Raw genomic sequence first — 20835 nt, forward strand, 5'->3', positions numbered from 1 at the left:
GAGAGGAGTGCTACTTTTCCTGAAAAGGCGAAAAGCTGCCCCACACGGCGGGGGCGACACGAAACCACCGCGCTGCCTCAGACCCTCAGCCTGACCTCCCTGCGCCGCCCCGCCCGCTGCCCTCACGCGGGCCCGCCTATCCCCGTGCGCAACCGCAACCAGACAGGCACGTGTCCCCGGATTCCAATTCTATTGGGCGAGACGAGGAGGGCGGGGCTAGCCTGTCTATAAAAAGGAGCGCGGCGAATGCTGGGTCTTTCTTTCGGCGTGGGCAGCGAGGTGAGCGCGGTGGTGGGAGCGGAGCGGGCGGTGGGGCCGGGCCGGGCCGCGGTGATGTCTCTAGACACGTGTTAGACTGCTGACATACGTGAAGCAAAACTACTGCTGAGCGCCCCGGCTGCGTCCACCCAGCGGGGCGGCCGGGCTGTTCCGCATCAATAACCTCCGCGTTACTCTCGGTATTTTGCAGGGCCCGTGCGGCGACCGGCGGCGGGGAGCGGCGGTAAATAAAGCTTGTGTCACCCAGAACGTGTCCGGTGGTTCTTGGCGCGTGCCGCACTGCCTTTGACCCGGCGGGGCCCGCCTGGCGCCGCCGGCCAAGCAGCGGTGCTACAGCGAGGCGCTTGCTCATAACTGGCGCTGCTCGGCCCGCCCCGGGCGGCGCTTTTAAAAGCAAGTGACATTTGTTTGCGAGGGCGGGGTTCTGCCGATCGGATCCTGCTGCCTGCCCTTCTGCCAGGGGAGCCCGTTCCCGGCCGGAGGGCAGAGCCGCGTCACTCGCCGCGGTTCAGTGTGACTGGTTTTCCTTCAGTAGTGCACGGTTAAGTTATAAAAAGGACTTCAAAAAAGGAGCAGAAGTCCAGGGATTCCTGCCTGGCTGTTGCAGGAATAGAGAGCTGGGTGACCCAGCTTGGAGATGGGAGAAATGCATCCAGGGCTGGGGATCGTTTTGCTCGTGGTGCAAAATAAGTTGAAAGACCTTAAGAGGTCCTTAAGGGCCTCTCCTTTTTATACATGTTAATACCAGAGGTAGAGCATTTTGTGTCAGTACAAAGATCTGTAACCACGCAGGATTAGACAGGAATAGGGCAGAATGGAAGGGATCATTGAGCACCCAGAGGCTCTTAAAGGTAGCAGAAGTGGATGTGTGTCAGCTCTGTTCTGTAACTGCTGGTAATCCTTTCACAGTTTTACCAGGTATGTAAACATGTTCTTAAAGCATATTCCTTGTGAATACCCACTGCTGTGGTGAACTTAGGTTGCATGACATTAAATTCAGCTTTTCCTTGCAGAGCTCAGCACTGGTTAACCCTAAAATGTCATGCCACAGCCACCAAGTACAGAGTCTGCAAAGCACAGGATACACATTAGGAAGCTGCCTTTCTAATGAAGTTTTTAAAACTTAAGCTAACAGTGGCTAAATGCTGTAGAAATGAAATTTACTAAATTATTTGACATGGGATAAATTTATTTAATAAAACAAAGCAAGCAGATTGTAGTTACCCACAGTTTATGAAGTGCAGTATGACAATCTTGTGTAGTAAGTCTAAATCTTTACACATTAGTGCATCTAGTCCTTTGACTTTAAGTTATTGCACATAGAAATTAACTCATATAAAAGACCTGCGTACAAGACATGCAGACTTCATGAAAGGCAGATAATGCCTACAAAATCAGCAAACCCCAGAATATACACAGCCTGGAATGGTCAAGGAGGAGTTCAGGTAACAAATATAACTACTAATATTTCAATTAAAGGTAACCAAAATAGGTGTTCAAATATAGAATTAATTTTAAATATATTAAATGCTTTTGTTTCAGGCAAGGTGCTGTTTAAAAAACCTTCAATATAATAGCTTCATTTAGAGATGGTAAATCATCAAGTTATACATGGAAATTTGATTTACATCAAATGTGACAACACAACATACAAAAAATTTCTTAAAAAGTTGAATTGGAAAAAAAAAAAGGAAATTATGTTATAAAAGGAGAGCCAAAACTCACCTTCTCTGTAAACTAAAACATTTTCTGACATGAACAGTTGGCAACACTGAGTATCAGAAAAATATTAAGGAGTGGATATGTAGTGTTCAAACCTTGAATTTACTGCATACATTTAGCCTTGATTCATTACACCTGACAAATAAAAGGCAATTCCCCCTTCCCCTTTAGTTTTGGCCACTAATTAGCAGAAAATCTTTAATTGTGATCAGCTCAAACAACTGCAATGCTTGAATTCCTATGCCATAAAGTCCAAGAAACCAATGCATGGGGTCAAAATCTGTCAGCCACAGCTGCTTCCACAAGCACCAGATGCTGTCACGTCTGGGGCTGTAACTGAGGATCCAGGCCCATGCCTTGGCTGTAAACACAGTGCAATGGAAAAGACTCAGCAACAAACTCCTGTCAGAACTGAGTGTTTCATCACAGCAAGAGGCTCTGCGCACAGTTAGGTCACTACTGGAGATGTGCAGTGTTGACACTTGGTGTGTGTGCTCATGTCTCTATAAACATTCAGAATTAATCAGGAACCAAGGTGATTGTACCTCACTATAAGGCGGCTTGCTATGGTTTGGTCTCATGGCTTTACCAATTTTTTTTCCTCATTTACAAAAATCTGACAGTCCCACCTTCACTGATAGTTGTGTGTTTTATGGCTAATTGCTTCCCAAAAAAAGCACAAGTTCTGTATGAAAAAAGTAATGTGTATACAGCACATTGAATCACAATATTACCTATACATCCAATTTACATTCTTTTATCCTGAAAGCATTTCATATTTCGATTGCTTGACACAAGCTATTGACTGCAGAAGTGAAAGAACATAAAATAGTTCATTCTACACCTCCAACTGCCTGAGAAAGAAAAATATTCTTCCAGTTTTATAAATTCATTCCTTATTTAGGATTTTTTCCATTTGGCACGCAATTCCTTTGCTGCCAAACAACTTTTCAATGCTTTAATGCACATTAACATAGCATGAAAACAAGCTGAACAAAAGGTGCATCAACAAGCTCCTTGATCTGTTACATTTGAGTTCCTCCTCCCTCCCCACAAAGAACAGGTCACCTCAGCCTCCCAGTTAAAATTCTGATGGCAGCCAGTACAAAAATAAATCGACAGCTTAATGGAATGGAACTTCATGTAGCTGAAGTACACGGGAACAATAACCAGGCAAGTGAGCACACAGGAAGGGGGAAAGGCAGTCCTTGGGAGGGGGGAAGAGTGGCACAAGTTAAGGACAAGAACTACAGCACAGTTTATAAAACCATGAGAGTAACTTTTGTAATACTGTAAACTGCAAGAGTCTTCACATGTTATGGTTGATCAGAGGCCTCCGTGCTCAGATCTTGAGGAGGGCATGTGGAGGAGCGGGGATCCATGGCTGAGTGCATTAAAGGAATATAGACATCATCCATGTTTGGCATGACAAAGATTTTCTGTGAAAAAGATGCAATGAAATGAAGTTACATTACATAGGTCACTTGAAACCTCAGTTTTCAAATTTTACTTTTAAAAATGCAACACATTTACAGAGAAAAGGTTCTCAAGCTCAGCATTGTTTGAGTCAGTGCAATGCCCATTAACTGAAACCATTTTGTTGTGTTACAGTTGTAAATGAAACTCAAATATTAATGTCTTTGCATATTTCATTCAATTAAAATGGCACTACAGGAAACATCACCAACTTTTCCTATGGCTTTCTCAGTTCTTAACCATCCATATACTTTCAAAATGCACTTTTAGTAAAATAACTTATTTTGATTTCTGCTTGATTGTATAGGTTGCGGTCCAGAATCGAGCTGGTCACTATTCCTACCCTACATGTATTTGGAGGGGGCTTCTTTCTTTTTGCACAATGGTCACAATGTGATTTTTTAAAAAATTACTTTAAAGGAAGCAGTAAGATGAAGTAGTGCCTTATCTGTTCTAAATTTTAGGCAACAGTTTGGCCCTCTATCACCTAAGAACATGTAGGATCATGTTCTTATTTGAGTACTGCAAATTTTACCATGGTACCTATTTCAAAGAAATGTCATTTTAATCTCTAAAACAGATTTCCACCCAGGTCTACACAGTCATGAGACCGCCCCAGCAGTCAGTTTCAGCTGAGCTCAACATCCCTCCCACTGGCTGGAAGCAGTGAAGGACATGACTAGTTATAAATGAAATATGTGAAAATTGAACACCCCACCCCTTTAATTGACCAAAGCTACCATAAATGAAAGGAGAATGTGAAGGACACACACCTGGAACTCTTGTTCCAGTTTCCTTGCTATCCAGTCTGTTATATGAACCAGAGTCACTTCTCTCTCACCAAGTTTTGGCCGCGCTTTTAACTCCAGGTAGGGAGGCCTTCGGAAGCCGTACCTTGGGAGAGAACACAAAGCAGGATTTACTACAGATACCCCAAGAAAATAAGTACTTAAACCTGTAACAATTTGCTCTTAATAACAGTTCCTACCTTAGTTTCAACTCATTTGTACTGCTCCTTGCCCACAACCCACTTGAGCCAGGCTTTACCTTTTTTCTTAGCTGCAACCCCTCGAGTAGCACACCTGAAACATTGCCCAGCTCTGCTCTGAGCTCCTCTTACCATATTCTGTCAGTGGGTGGAGGTGGAATGTTAATCACTAGTGTTCCTCTGCACTCCTGTACTTCAACTGTTAGCAGCAATGGAGTATTGGAGACCTCTTCAATTTTTTTCTTAATAAACTCAGTCTCTGTTGCTTTCTGAAAGTATTTTGACTTTGTAATTTTATCCACAATTCTCATGATTTTACTTGTCCGATGTCCTCCAACATACCTTTAGATAGAGAATAGGAAAAGGACATGAAGATTATTTTCTTAAACCTACTTGCTAAGACAGATATGGATTTTCTATTAAATCATTAAAGTTTTTGATATAAAAATTCAGGCCAAGCAGTACATCCTAGGGCCTGCACCCAGCAGCTGTATTCTGTCAGCTACAAGTGCCTGGCAGAAATTCTGTTCAGTCTGAACACTCTTTCCCAGATAGCATTGGAAACACAACAATTTTTAAAACTGCAAATACACTTAGATCACTTATGCCAGCAAGCTGGCATGAGAAGTGACAACTTGTCTACTACATTCAAAAAAAATTGTATAGACACCAATACACCAAGATCTGCACAAATCATCTGCATAGAAGGCCCAACCATTGTATCTAATTATTTAACTGTGTGTGCTGTTAATGTTCTAAGGTACTGTAGCATTTACAAGTATAAGCATGCTGAAAAAAAAGAGAAAAACAGTTTTGGCAGTGGGTGGAACAATATTCCAAAAATGGGTAACTATGTCTGCAGAAAGTGGGCTTTTCCTGGCAATTGTCTCAGACAGCATTCCTGGCTTTTGAAACAGATGCTTTAAGGGCTGAAAATGTTTTTTCTTACCCCTATCTCAGGTTGGAAATACACACTCCAAAAATAGGACATTTCATATTTTCCACACACTATATCATGTCTAATTGTGGTTCTTGGTGTTACGTAGCAGAGATAACCTTCCTAAGGAAATGACATTTTCCTATCCAGGGAAAAATAAAATTATTCTTACACAAACTTATACAGTTTTGTCCTTAGCACAACATAAGACAAAAAACTGTTCAGCTGATATAAAAAGGGAAAATGAACTTTGACTTTGGGATTTTATACTAGCTGTATCTTTACCCTGAGAAAGAAGTTATTCTCCTATCAGATTCTACAGTGGTAATAATGCAGATTTTTAATAGGTGCAAGAGATCTTTTTCATTATTTTACATTAAGATTCTTCATTCTCCCTCTCTGATCTCTTGATAAAGAGTTCTTTGTATGATTATGAATTTCAGGAAGATATTAAATGCATCAACTGCAGTAATTCAAACAACTCTTCAAATAATTTTCAAAAGCATTCAGGAGTAAAATACTAAAATTCTCTGGAACATTTTGAATAAGTCATGAGTCTGCTGGTATATTCACTGTAAAAATCACTTAGATATATCCAGGCATAGAAAACATTGTGATTGTCTCAGACATTCTGGGCTCAGGCATTCAGCTTTCTCACTGCATGGCATAATTGCAATCAGATGCCAAAAGCAAAAAATCAGAGCAGCAGCCAAAACAAGGAATGATGTGGCATCACTGATGTTGGGAAATTTTCTTTGAAATCCAGGCACAGCATCAGAGGGCAGTATTGCACAGCCGAGACACACAAAATCCTCAAGTGAAAAAAAAAAAAAAAAAAAAAAAACCTAAAACAAATCTGAGCAAGAAAAACAGGCTTGAGTAACAGTTGTTTTCTTAAAGAAAAGAAAATGGAATGCTGGAAATAAGGGATCAGCAGGATAAGTATAGGGGTAATACTGCATAGAGAGGGTTTCAAGTTTTCACACAAAATCCTGTTCTTGGCTCTGCTACCAGGTAGGACAAGCTGGGGAAAGTCCCTAGAGCTTCTCTGGCCTTCAGCAATCCAGCAGAGGAGAGACTGGGATGTGCCCAGGGCAGCTGGGAGAAGTCCCTGCAGGGCTGGGGTGAACAGGGCTCTACTGCTGCCCTCTGCCCTGGAAATGGCAACTGGGGCTGCTTCACTGCTTGGGCAGACTCACACTCTGCCTTTCTGGGGGACAAAGAGCATCACAGCACTGGCACCAGCTATCAGGTGTGGGGGGAGGGAAGGATTAACAACCAGCTCACCCTTCTGCTCCTGGGGTCACCTGCTTCTCTCCTGCCAGCTCAGGAGCATCATCTTCCTCCGAAGAGCCAGCGCTGGAGGACTCCTCATCGCTGTCTGCAAGACAGTACGCCCTTGGCCTGAAACTGAAACAATGCAATTTCCAGGTCAAATGCAATATCCTTAAATAGCTATTCATCCTGTACAGCTTTGGCTGACATTACAGGTTTCTCAACTGTCCCCTCCCCTCTTCTATAAATGCTATCTAAAAGAAAAAAACCAAAACCACTCTGAAGCCAGTATGGGAGAACCAGCTTTCAAAACAGAAATCTGTTTTCCCCAGTGGAACATAATCCTTCATGAAAGAGGCTGGCACGGGGGTGGCTATTCTACATATTCAAATCACATGTGAACATTATTCAGAATACATTTGGAAGCATCTCTGTTGTTGCTCTTGGTTTTTCATGAGCTGAGCAGAATTAGGATTGGACAAACCATTTAGTTTGAATGTCATGGAGAAAAAAGTAATAAACAAGTATTGCCCTTTGGGTACAAAATGCCACACAGTAATGACTAATTCCTAGACTTGAACTGTGGAAGATTTTATGTGCACAGTCAGAAGAAAAATTTCAAATCTTTTAAACGGATTTAAATGAGAGAGGGATACAGTGGATACACTTCAGAATTAACATATCTTTACTGAATGCAAGAGCTTGACACAGTTACACAACACAGGCTTCAAAAGCATATGGCTTTAGCCCTAGGGACTATACCCAGGACTATAATACTCTACAGCATGTTCAGAATACACTTTATAGCTGTGTCTTCTATTTGTGTGTGTGTGTTCTTGGAAATGTATTTGAAGCATTAATAACCTCAGACAAGACATGGACTGAGGCCACTGCCTGTCTTTCTGTACACAGAACAAACTGGTGCTGCATGTAAGTCCTAATGTAAAGGGATGGTTCAGATGCAGTTCACAGTGTACAAGACTCCTTCCGCACTGGAGCAGTAATCCCAGGACCTGCTGGGTCCTGAAGCATCTCCTACCCAGCCTGTGGAATCAGAACTGCAAACCTCTTCCTATCCAGAGCAGCATTTTGTACCTGGAGAGGAGTGAAGGAGCAAACCAAACTGAGCCACCTCCCTGAGGATGTGGGGGTGGTGGGTGGTGCCTGTCACTGGCCCAAATAGCAATGCTGGAGCTGTTCCTCCCAGAAATTCACGTTTTAAGGTCAGATTCAAACTGCACATTTTTCACCAGGGTGTGACCTCACTTCTCTTTCCTCTGCACGTTTTAGCATGCAGCTCCAAGTGTGCTCAGGGCATTCTCAAGTCTTTCAAAGGTGCCACTTTCTTACAACAAGGTGGTTTATTTCCTAGTTGAAGGGGTCCTCTGAAGTGCCTCACAAGTACCAAGTGGCTCAGACCACAGGATTTCCTCGCATTAAACAAACCAACAATAAATAAGCTTGAGTGAGATTTCAGGGGAGCTCTGTATACAATGGACCATTTATATGACACAAACATTGGCAGAAAAAAAATCACTTTGGAGCTACTGTATTGTTCCTGTAAAGATTGCACAATATTTTATGAATTGCCATTTGTCAGTTTATGTGGTTGTTTTTATGTGGTTCAACAAAACCAAAAGGACTGATGGGTTAAGAAGCTGCAGTAACTTTGGGTTAACCTGCCTGCTTTTGCCTCAACTCCTGTTTAGCAGCATCTGTAATGTATTACTTTTATAAAATTAGCCATTAAATAGTTTCCTACCCTTTCTGAGAGCAGCATTTTCCTGAGAGGGCATGCAAGACAGCATTACCAGATTGTGTCTCAGCACACTTCACTTCTATTTCAAACAGCAAGTGCAACAGTGACCCATTTGTCTTGCTTTACACTGACAACAGCCACAGACAGTTAAACCCCAGAGCTGTTCCCCTCCTCCTCTCTGGATGAGTAGGTGCCTTTCTCACACCACTTTGTGGTTACTGCATCTCAAGAGATGGTTTGTTCTGAGCTCCTAAGGGCCAGAAATGATCTCAGCAACCAACACGCATCACTTACAACGTGACCATGGATGCAAACATATGCAGAGTAATTTGATTTGTCACAGCAATTGTCAACTGGTAACTTAAAAAGCCAGTAGAATTAAAATGAACACATTAGAAGGCATAGATGAGAATCAAACTGTTCTATACTTTTCAGTTCTTAATTTATTTAATCCATTTTGTTTAAGGAAAAAAAAACAAGCAACAAAAAAGCCCTCATCCAAACTAGAATACATTAGACTTTCTGTAAAGCTGCTACCTGGCCCTGAGCTTTGAAACATCCCAGCCCTGTGCAGGGAGCAATGCAGTTAATGCTGGTACCTTCAAGTAACTGGTTGCTTGGCTACAGGCACTTAAATCTGCCTTGCTGGGTGCCTATAGGTCAGCCAGCAGCACTGATTTTTACATATGAATCAGAGTGTTCACTAATTATTTCTGAGGCTGTTCCTGCACTGAACAGATATGAAAATACACAAAGAAAATCCTGAAGGGGTGGAGAAGAAAAGCAAGAATTTGATTTGTATAGACATTTCCTCCTCTATCCCCCATTTTTTGGGCAGGCAGGATTAAACAGGTTTTGAAAAATTCACACCTACCAGTTATAATGATGTAAATTCAGGAATATTTATTTCAAGCTGTGACAATGAAAATCTAGGTCAATTTAAAATCCTCTGAATTTCTACCAGTGTATGAGATCATTCAGCCATTAGTTTTTTTCACATTTATTTTCTTGACATGACTGCACTGAAATATAGTGCTGCTGTAAGTATTACTTCAAGCTATCTCAGAATAAATGGTCAGAGCTATGACACAAGTATACAAAGCATATAGTATCTTAATTGTGAAAGACCATACCATTTTGTTCATAGCTAAACAAATGGCCAGATTTAGAGACTATTTCCTTGATTTGTAGGCAGTGCTTGTACATCAAATCAGAGACCACCTACTGTTCAGGGCCTGCAGATACAGGTACAAAAAGAATACAGCACAAAATAAATGGACCTCAGAGCTGGAAGTGAATCCATCCAGGGATGGACATTTGATAGGTGCCACTCAGTAGGTTAATACAAATGGACAATGGATGACATTCAAATGTTGCCAAAATGAGAGGGAAAGCACAAATACAAAGAAGGTAAGTAACTGTGTGGTGTCTGCTGATTAGTTCATCTACATAAGGCATTTCACTTAGGCATAGCAGGGAAACAGAAGATAGCTAGGAGGAAAAACAGAGACTCCCACAATACAATAAAGTTTTTGAAAAGGCCTTTACATAACAATTAGAGTCTGTTTACCTTCCACATTGTTTACTACTCCAGCAGTTTCCAGCTGCAGCTGTACCATGCTGCAGTAACCTATTACACCTATATTTATTTCTGCATGTGTGTATCTCCAATATTTGAGTTTTATCGACTAAACCCCAAATCAAGCATAAGACAAAACGAAATTTTAGTCACAGGACATTTTAAAACCCAAGTGAAATATATATATAAAATAATTGTACCACAGAAGCCTTTTATTAAAATTATTTATCAATAGCACAACCAAACAATAACGTTGCACAGAAAAGCCATATTCCACACCCACTTGTATGAAACATCCCCAAAACTCCTTTCAGTCTACTGCAGAGTCAGAGCTGCAAATACAGAAGGAAAATCCCAGCTTTTCACAATGAAAGCACCATTGCCATCCCTTACCCTTCCCTGCCGATCTCGCCAACCTTAAACGCTTCCCCAAGCGGCTCTTTACCAAGTTTGGTCAAGTTCATCTTGGTCTCCAGGGTCATTAGAAAAGATCCATTGTAGGACATTTCCAAATCAACCCATAGTCCTAAAATAAACAATAGAAAAGATGTCACTTGAAGAGCAATCACAAAGCAAGCTTTCTGATCACATTAAGCTCATGGAACAAAGCCACATAAAAATCCAAGCCACACTGAAAAAGAGTGGTGAATATAGCTGATGGTCTAAAAAAATACTGTGATTTACACACACCTAAACTGCTTAAGAGATGTGAAATGAGATAAAGGGAATAGAATACCATCAGGGATTCACTTCAAAGCTATTTACAGCATTGCTCCAAGCCAAGCAGTAATGGGGACACTCCTCTGCATCACTGACGCTGTCCAAGTGAAGCACACTTGAAATCCCAGAGCAATATTGCTTCTCTCACACCACAACCTGCTGCCCCTTGTTTTGCCAGTGGTGTATTGAAGATCTATGACAAGGTGCCCTCAGTAACTGAGCCACAGGCATTCTTTTATGATTCAGTGTAAACGGGGTCATTACTTAGACAATTCTAGACGCGCAATATTAAGTTAAATCTTGTCTGTGCAAACTATTTGCTTTTTGCAATCTCCAAAAGAATTGCCTTGGGAATACCTTAAGATTAGCTCAAACCTTTTAAGTGACACTCTGCACCAAAGCTGTAGGATTTGTCGTCCAGAGGTTAGAAAACTAAACACAGATTATACTTCTTCCTTTTCCAGATATTGCAGCTGAACAAAACATTCCCTTACCAGTACCTGGCATACCAACCATTGACCCATTCCACTTTTATATATTTGGCAGCAATTCATGGTGAATAAAACTGAATCCAGGACAAATGATAACTATTCTTTGTGTTTTATTGTTCTAGAAAAGTCACACTTTTATCAGTTAGAGAATTACTGTTTTCTTTTCTGCAAAAACATATCCTGATCATAATTCCACCCACTTGTGGTAACAGAAACACAGGCAGCTCCCAAAGACCTGGTCACTGGAACCCTGTGAGGTTACATGCTGGAAGCAGGATGAAGGTGAGTTGGTGCTTTACTAACCCAAATAACTCTTTACCATCACATTTTTTCTTACACTGTTCTAAAAACCAAACACAAGAACTCAAACACAAGCTTATAAGGATTTTTTTCTCTTTACAGTAGCAAAGTGTCAGTAAGATCATAAAAACAATGAAAACTGCTTAATAGATTTTTTGGATAATCAGTAAGTCAGCAGAACTCAGTCATCAATATAATTTTAAAAGTAGATCAAATTAAGTAAGCAAAGGATGCCATTCCTGAGAGGGAAAATCCCTTCTGACCAGCAAATGCTTATACACTTTTTCGAGAGGGAAAAAGGGAGGAAGAGGGAGTGAAGAATTGGGCAGATGGTACAGTTTATTCTGTTTTCTGGTTCCCTAGCCTTGACAGAATTACAGTAAAAGCCACAGCACATGCTGTCACCCAAGCAGGACTGTATTAACAGAAACAAGACTTTTTTTTCCAACATTGTGTGTTAGCAAATTTAGCTAATTAGAGAATACATATAATAAAAAGAGTATTTTCTTTGTAATCAAGCACTGGTAAAAAGAAGTATTGATGAAACAAAGCACATCACAATTAGTAACTGCACTTCAAAGCCTCACAAAAGGCTACCTCAAATGACTGCCTCAAACACTAAACTGCAAAAACTTAGAAACATTCATTCTGGACACTGCCCTGAAACTATTGGTTTTTCCCCCCACATTTCCCAATGAACCAAGTCGTTTCCCCATAGGCCAACTTACCAATACATTTATTCTTATGAAAACAAGCATTTCCAATTATCATCCCCTTGTTTATGTCCTTTTAAGTATAATAAGAGAACAAGTTATTCCAGTAATTACTCACTACAAGCTCTTAAAAACCCTAAAAGCTCAAACGTATGTTCACATTCAACAATATGGAAGACATTAAAAGGATTAGAAATCCTACCATAAATGTTTGCTTGTCACAGTTTAACTGAACAAGAAACTAAAGGAACTAATTGATCTCATTGCTGTTTCAGCAATTAATTGAAGCCAAGTGTTCAGCGGCTCCTAAATCCCATCTCATGACTTACAACTACAGCCCTTGGTTACAACTGAAGTTTATGAGAAAGGAATTCAAAAAATGTTTAAATCAAGGCAAAGGAAAACACACTGACAAGAACCCTGAAAGGAAAGCGTGATTAAAAAGAAACTATGAAACCACTCCACACGTAAAGATATTAAAAAGATTTCCTTTGTTCTGTAACAAATAAAACTTCTACCAATGGTGCAACCACTTAACTGAGAACACTGGAGAACTTCCCAAATACTGTGGAGAACCTGCTGACCCACATAGGAAGCATAAGACAAGAAGCAGCAATATGCTTTAGTTCCCCAAATTGTGACTGCACTCCAGCTTATTCCACCTACTCAACTCTCATTTCTCTTAAAAAAGACAAATTTTGCTCCTCATGACAACCAAACATTTTGCTCTTTTCAAACACACTTTGTTTATAAAACTCAATGGAAAATAACCTTTGGAAAGGTTGAGAGCAAGTACCCAGTGTTTTACAGATAAGGCTTTTCCCCAAAGAGTTGCAAGTCTTAAGTAGGTAAGGGCAAACAACAGCATTTGGATACAATGGGCAGTATTAACCAATGTATGTCCAAGAAGATTTTAGTATTTCCCCAAAGTCTGTTCAGTCATATGAGGTAAAGGTTAGCACTTACTAGCCTCATGCTTTTGGTCAGTGATTTGAATGGCACGAAATTTTTAGTATTAAAGTTTATTAATATCCTCCTACAGTCCATGCATCTGGTATTCTTGCAAAGGTCAAGTGACACCACACCAGGTTTGCCAAGGAAATATTTCCCTTTAGGCCAATTAGAAATTTCTTCACGATGAGTGGAGAAACTCTGATACAATTTAAAATTAAAAACGGTTCTGATTACCATCAGAAGATGGTAATCAGATAAGATCTAAGATTACCACCTTAGATGGCCTCTAGCTCCCTTCAACACGTAGAATAAATGCTTTTGAAGCTAAAAAGCATTATACCAAGCTTTTTTCCCTGCAAGACTACTTAAGTGACATGAGTATCCTCAAATATGTGACCATACGCAAGCCAGAAGATAGGAAATGAACAGTTCTAATTCATAAAGCAACAATATGAAAGTCATCCAGCTTTTAAAAAAAGCTGTATTTAATGTTGAGAATGTAAAACAATCCTGTATTTTGAAGTTTATTTTCAAAATAACACTAGTCTTGTTTTTCCAGTGATTACAATTATATTTTCTACATCCCTATTTTCAGAATAAGGCACCATCTCTTGGAGAGACAAACCTGTTTCCTCCTGTAGTACAGAATCAGATCTGTCCCAAGGAGATGTGCTTTGCTCTCTGCAGTACCTGACAGTATCAGATAAGTGTCTGCATCTCTGTTACATGCAAATTTTAGTTTAGTTCAGTAATTATTTCCTATGGAAAGACATGACCACAATTCCATATATACAGAATTACATTTACACCAAACCTGAGATAAAGACCCCTGAGTATCTCAGAATAAGCTCTTATTACATGTACCTAAGACATGCACAAGATAAACAGATCAACATTCTGTTCTCCACAGATACAAAGGCAATACCAGCACCTGCTATTTTTGTATTTTACCTCTGTGATCAACAGAAGGTTTGAAGGCTTGAAGGATCTTGGGCACTGCTATCCCCATGTCAAGCTCAGTCAGAGTCAGCTCATTCATGAAGTAGGGCAGCTAAAAGGACAGAATATAAAAAAATCAAATACATGTTATGGAACTAGACATCAGTTTCCTTGGAGAAGAAAGCTCATTAAACTTAAGGAATGGACTGAGCTGAAGTATCACCAGTGAAAGAACACAAATATATCACACAAAATTCTTACTATTCTAGAATTTGACAGCTGCCAGTTTCAAAACTTTTTAGGGAAAGATTGGGCATCTGAACTTATTTTTTAAATTATGCTGAAGTTCAGATGCTGATCTTAAACCATCAGCATGCTTTTTAGTCAAAGTATGTAAAAAGCTCAAGAATGAAGTATAAATCCTATTTCATTGTGAATAAAAATCAAAGACTTCTCTGTCTCTCAGCTTCAGTAATATATTTTATCATTGATGCTTTATCAATGTCTCAGCTTCTTATCTTTAGCAAATTCTTTCATAGAACATTACCTTTTAAATCTGTATCACAGTTTTAGTAAAATAGAAGCACAGAAATCATGATTCAGGTATCTTATTCTTCTAATTGACAGAAGACATATATCCTGTGAATAGACATTACTTTAACACATCAAAAAATACACCCAATTCCCACTGCCAGTCTTTCCACTTGAAAAGTTACCAGTGAGACATCTGGGTAGCCTGCTGTCACCATTGTGGAAGCAGACAGGGCAGATTTAGGCTACTGGTGATTTCCCAAAGCAAAAGCAGCACTATCTCACAGCTGGTGCTGGCAGCTATATTTCCAAGCTTTTGTAAGCAAGACAAGAACTTCCTTTGCCTTCAGGAGCAGACAAACTCGTCCCCAGACATCGGGAGCTGAAGGCAGTGGTGAACTGCTGCTGTTCAGAATGGTTACAGAAGGCAAGGGGAAGACTGAGAAGTCATTCAAAAGCATCACTCCTCCCTTCACCCTTGAGATGGTGCAGCGGATGGAAGCTGTGTCTTGTCACCCCACAGAGCTTTTTCCATAACTATTACTCTCACTAACCTCCTGCAAGAAATTTATGTCTGCAGTTAATAGGAACACACTACAGTTGTGGTTCCCTGATGTCCTCCATCTTAAAAGCAAGCTACTATTTCCAAAAGAAGATTTCCTCATTTATATGCAGTTCTATCCATCCCTAATGTAAATACAATAATACTTTAATTTTTACATAAAATCTTGACAGATACAAATAGCTAGTCCAACTGTAGTTCATTTTAAACAGAAGCAGCAAAGTTAACATGCAACAGAAACTGAACAGCTATTCTGTAGCACATTTATTGTCTTTTACATGTAAGTGTGAAATAAGTCGTTCTTACACTATTTTAAAACTCAAAGACTATGTGTTTCACTTCCTTCAAAAGAGTGTATAATGCAAGTCTCCAGATCAGGTACCTTTATTTTGCTAAGTTTCATTTGGATCTTCTTTGACACTAGATCAGACCAATACTTCTCTCCTAAAAAATCCCAAAATATTCTTCCAAGCAGAGCATTCACCCAGGCCTCCTGTTCTTCTTCTTCAGCTTCCACATTGGCATCTGTCAACTGAAAACATAAAGCAGATAATTCAGCTCGACAAATTCAATAAAATAAGGAAAGAAAAGGCCTGATTTATATGGGAAGTTCAGTGTTAAGAGCCTGGGTCAACTCAGAACACCAAATGCTCAGCACAGGGAGCAGCTTTACAAAAGCATTAGCTGGTCTGCCATGAGCCTCTCATCATCCTGACATGCAGCAGAGGGAATGAGACCACACAGATATAGATTGACCTCTGGCAATGAAACAAGAAAGTTGTATGTAATTTAACCTCTGGCGGAAAAAGCAGATAAACCCAGAGTGGGCAGACTTATAAACTGTGTTTGCAGTAAGAGATACTCTCTCTTGCCAGTCAGATCTGGAAGAACAGGTACTCTACTCTTCCTTTATCAAAAAATTAGAAAGCAAGGCCCAACACCACATCCTTAAATCCAGCTCAGAAACACCATAAATAGATGACAAACACAGTACAGGGAATCACACTTCTCCTTCCAGTATTTGCATACAGGATTCAGGAAACCATATTGTCCCCTCTGCTGCATTAAAGGTGTTGTTTACACTCCAAGAGAATTCTGTCTTGGTTTCCCTGAGAACCATCTTGAAACACCTGGAAATATTACACACTCAGATGCTGCTTCACTGACTACACACACAAAAGCCAAGGCAGCTGAAATAATTTTGGGTGTGTACACACACTACCACAAAAAACCCAGGAAGTTTCCATGAAGGAAACACAACATATTAAGTGCCTGCAATGACAGAAGAATTCACCACCCTACATTATTCCAGGCAGAACTCCTGAAGCTAGCAGAAAGGCAGCACTTTCTAAGACAGGCAGGTTGATGCTGCAGTTCTGAATATCATCTCTTGGCAGCTACTGCTTGCAAGGGCTGCAGCCTGGCTCTGCCAGGGTGAGGAGCCTCTGCTGTGACGCAGGTTCCCTGCCAGCACTGCTCATCTATTTATAGAATGACTTCTGACATGTGCCAGACTCAGCAGCAAATCCATCACAGCTTCAGGAGTGTCTGGGGGCTAGAATATGTTTTCCTGGGGAAACACAAGACGTGTTTATTCATACATTACACCATGGCCTCCTATTCCCTTTTCTGGGTGTTGTATGAAAATCTGGAAACAAAGATGCATGATATGAATTACTACTATTTTAAATAAAAAGTGGTCATGCTTAACATTAAAGATGTATTTATTAAGAGTGTTGTACTTAGTATTAAGATCCTGTTTACTGAGAGTGACTCAAATGCAGTCCTGGAGGTCAAAGGATTAGTAAGAGCTACATAAGCTGGTCACTTCCTTTGGAGCACAAATATTACCTTCTTCACAGCTGTAGGGCTGCTGTCTGCACTGAGGACTGGACTACCTGAAGGGCTTTTCTTTTCTTGTGGAATACACTTTGCCATATAAATATTGTAGTCCAGAAGCATTTTCTGCCTCACATTGCCAGACAGGTCCTTGTGCTTTGGCTGGGATGTGATTTCTTCTGCATTTCCCTTGCTGTTGTTCCGGCTGTGTGTGAGAACTCCAGACTGACTATCAGTTCTGCTGTGTGCTGGCAGCATCCCTAAATTCAAAGGAACAATACTTGTTCAACAGGGAACAAATCTGACAGCCAAATACCACACTATATAATGAAACTTTAAAGGAACATGGCTATTTCACAGATACTTCTCCTGAAAAAAGACCAGCATGGTACTGTCTTATTTTAAAGGCTAAAAGTAAATCCTACTGCTGTGTGTTTAGGTGGTCCTAAACCCAAATTAGCCAGTATTTGCTATGATTCAGCACTCAGCAGGGTGTGGGACTGGAGGAGTCAGCTGATCAATAGCATATTTAAATATGGACACTCACATATGTATAACACATGGCAGAATTCCCAACAGCCCTGCTGAAGAATGCCTAAAATAAAAGTCAGGTGATTGAAATGCACCTATGGCTAAAGTTGTTATTTTTTTACTAATCTAATTATAGGCTGTTACAATTAGAAGGACTACTGGAATTTTAATTAGCTATTAAGTTTACATTTGCATTTCAAGAAGTTATGTGCCAGAAACAATAATGTTAACTAATTTTTAAAAAGCTTCTCAGAGAATAAAGGCAGAAAAGCATGAGTCATTCAGGTTTAAAATCATATCAGAGGATAGGTTTAAATTAATATTCCAAACAACTGAGCACTACTAGAGACTAATGTTTATTGGTTCAGATATATATTTTTTATATATATGTATTTATATATATTAGTGCATATATATAATCTGTTTTATTTAAACAGAGAAATGTGTTTTCTTGTGACACTAACCCATGAGAAAGCTCTATCCTTTACAGGAGACTAGAGTGGAAGGAAGGATGGAGGAGGAAGAACAGGTCATGAGAGAATTGAGCCTAATACTGCATATGTAGACATCAGTTCCAACATACAGAAAAAGAAGAGACTGAACAATTCAATTACAAATATGACAGAAGTTATTACAGTGAAAAGCACTGTATTCAAATAAAATAGTCTGAAAATAGTAATAATATTTGAAAGCATAGAGCCAAGAGGGAAAAAGGTGTGGGTAAGATGGCAATGAAAGGCCAAGGTAAGAAGAGTATCTTTGGTATTACTATTTTTTGCTTGTAAAGATCACTGTAGCACCACCAAAACATAACTTTGGTTTGTTTCTTTTGACAGACTTCTACAAGAATACAAAATCTGAGTACCTGGCTTGCTCCCACACAAATTGGGTGGCTTCTTCACTTCAGACTTGAGCTTTGATGCGAGAAGGAACCTTCTGAACCACTCCTCCTTCTCCCTACCCGTCCTTCCAAAGAGGTAAAGCACTTGATCCTTTTGGCAAGTGTACTTCGCTCCATCCTGAGGTTTCTTGGATTCCTCATGGTTTGAGTCCACTTTTTCAGCAGGTTTCTCCTCTGCAGCCTCCTTCTCAGTCTGGGCCTTGGCCATGAAGTCATCCTGCTTGGCGAGTTCAATGCAAATAGGGTATTTCTTATTCCAAATGCGTTTCCGTGCCAGGCTCTTAGGAACCAGGGAAATCTGAAGGATAGATGAAAGGGTTAAATGAATTTATTTTTCAGTTGTATCCTCTATGTTTCTCAAGTAAGAACACAGGAATGCAAGAGATAAAGATCCTACACTGGATCTGCCAGTTTAACTGACTCAAAATTGCTGGTGGATGTCCAACCCACTGCTATCACTAAATCTTTGGAATTAAAACAAAGGCCATTTAAGCAGATTATACCGTGTGGATTAGAAACTCCGTTTTCATTTAGATTATCTTATTCTCATGAATTTGCAGGAAAAAAATAGAAAACTCGGGAACTTTATTTCTGGGACCATGGGAAGATAAATAGATAACAAGATAAAATAATCAGAGTCCAAACTGAGTTTTGAACACATATTTTTCATGCCCACCTTATGCAATTGAGCATTTGAAGTTGGTGACAGCCACATCAAATGCCTAAGAGTCAAGCCATAAGATTGATTTGCAGATAATTATATTCTAAACTCAGTATAATTATATCAAATTAAGACAAGGCAAGTGATTGGAGGAGTAGTTTAAAAAAAAGAGTTAAAAATTCTTATATGAGGGCCTAAACTCAGCAGGATACTCCAAAAACTGTGGGCAAATACCTTGAAGAATGGGCATCCTTTGTTTATTACAGTCAGGGCACTTGGCCTTTCTGTAATCAACTGGGGGCTGGGTGGGGGGAAGTACTGGAAGTTTTTCTAAGATATCACAGGGAACCACCATCAATCAAGTGCTCCCACATGACAGCTTTGCTTGTCTTCATGATGGGAAAACAAATCTGCAAAAGGCAGGAATCTAATTTTTTTTTAATCTTTTTCACTGTCTTCCTTTAATGGAAAGCAGAGCTGACAGCAGACTCCTTTCCCATACAGACTCAGAGAAAAGGAGGGAGGTTTTCCTCACTGTTGCCTTGGTCCCTCTCTCCCTCTCACTTCCAGTCAACTGAAGTGTGCTTGCCTCCTACATCTGTACCGCCAAGGCCCTCGACTGATGCAGCACATTAAAAAAATCCATTCCTTTAATAATTAGGTATTGATGTATTATTTAAAACAATGCCAATGAAATCAACTTCATGTGGCAACACTTGACATATTTGAGGGAGGCAAACAACACGTAGGAAAATTGTCCTAGTATCATTGTTGATGCACTTGTCTAACTGCAAAACCCCCCATCTCCTTCCCTGGACTGGGGGTACCTAGAGCAGGTCACACTACAGACACCTCTCACTCTCCTCTTTCACACTCACATATGATGTACATTCCCTCTTTGAGTGAAATGCAAAGGTTGTCTCAGCTGCCTTGGAGTAGAGACAACCACCAAAGATGAGGCATTTTGGTGTAACCTTCAGAACGGTCATCTCGTGCATTGGGAACAAGTCTCAGAGCTCCCATGAGTTAACTCTGCTCTCAACTGCCAGAGGAAAATTATGCCTTTCCCTTACTGTGTCAATCTGTACTTTCTTCCAAATCCTGCTCAATCTTCCTCCCCAGCACGATCTTTTGCAAGTTAGTCATGACAACAGTTTTATTTAAATAATGACAGAATGTGAGAATAGAGGAGTGAAAAAAAATTCAGAGTTAAAAAGAATTTGCAAAGTATTCTTTGTTAAAATCAGATATAAGTAAGACACTCACCTTGCTGTCTGTTAGTTCATAAATTTTTTGACTGACATATGTGACTTCAGGCTTTGGCTCATTGTACACAGCTCTTCTAGAAATATTTTTATTGGGTTTTGAAAGTCGTAGGGTGCTGCCTTCGAGTCGCACATAGACAGAGTGAGTCAACGTAGCATGGTACGTTTCTGGATCATAATTATAAATTTCATTCATCCATCCCTAGAGAAGAAGACACTGTTAACAGGCTTTTAAGCTGCCGGAAAACCAAGTACAGCATTCACCTAAAAACTTTAAATTATATCCAAGCTTTTGGCAAAGTTATTTCACTTAGTGCACAAACAGAACGAGGCAATAAATGCCCTAAACAAGGCAGCACCAAACCAACAGAGCAGGAGATGAGGATGAGCTCTCAAGCCCACAGTGTGTTTTT

The 20835-nt window shown here is 40.1% G+C and overlaps 1 protein-coding gene and 2 non-coding genes across 7 annotated transcripts in view; 2 read left to right on the top strand and 1 right to left on the bottom strand.

Moving 5' to 3' along the window:
* Positions 1-327: 327 nt before the first annotated feature.
* LOC116184286 (small nucleolar RNA SNORD104) lies at positions 328-390 on the top strand. The gene has a single exon (XR_004149049.1). It is a non-coding gene; the product is annotated as a small nucleolar RNA SNORD104 (small nucleolar RNA).
* A 165-nt stretch (positions 391-555) lies between these two features.
* LOC116184288 (small nucleolar RNA SNORA76) lies at positions 556-685 on the top strand. Its single transcript, XR_004149051.1, has one exon. It is a non-coding gene; the product is annotated as a small nucleolar RNA SNORA76 (small nucleolar RNA).
* A 762-nt stretch (positions 686-1447) lies between these two features.
* The window catches only part of TEX2 (testis expressed 2), a 45619-nt gene continuing 26231 nt past the window's right edge, over positions 1448-20835 (bottom strand). For all 5 annotated transcript variants that reach the window (XM_021537492.2, XM_077787384.1, XM_077787383.1 and 2 more), the window contains exons 3-12: positions 20424-20624; positions 18461-18794; positions 17077-17324; positions 15608-15757; positions 14145-14244; positions 10409-10541; positions 6690-6812; positions 4598-4807; positions 4251-4371; positions 1448-3440 (exon numbers count right to left, since the gene is read on the bottom strand). In XM_021537492.2, coding sequence (XP_021393167.2) covers positions 3318-3440; positions 4251-4371; positions 4598-4807; positions 6690-6812; positions 10409-10541; positions 14145-14244; positions 15608-15757; positions 17077-17324; positions 18461-18794; positions 20424-20624 — 1743 coding nt within the window. In that variant the 3' untranslated portion in view covers positions 1448-3317. The remainder of the gene's footprint in view (positions 3441-4250; positions 4372-4597; positions 4808-6689; positions 6813-10408; positions 10542-14144; positions 14245-15607; positions 15758-17076; positions 17325-18460; positions 18795-20423; positions 20625-20835) is intronic.

This window comes from Lonchura striata, chromosome 19 (genome assembly GCF_046129695.1).
Source record: "Lonchura striata isolate bLonStr1 chromosome 19, bLonStr1.mat, whole genome shotgun sequence".
Classification (NCBI taxonomy): domain Eukaryota; kingdom Metazoa; phylum Chordata; class Aves; order Passeriformes; family Estrildidae; genus Lonchura; species Lonchura striata.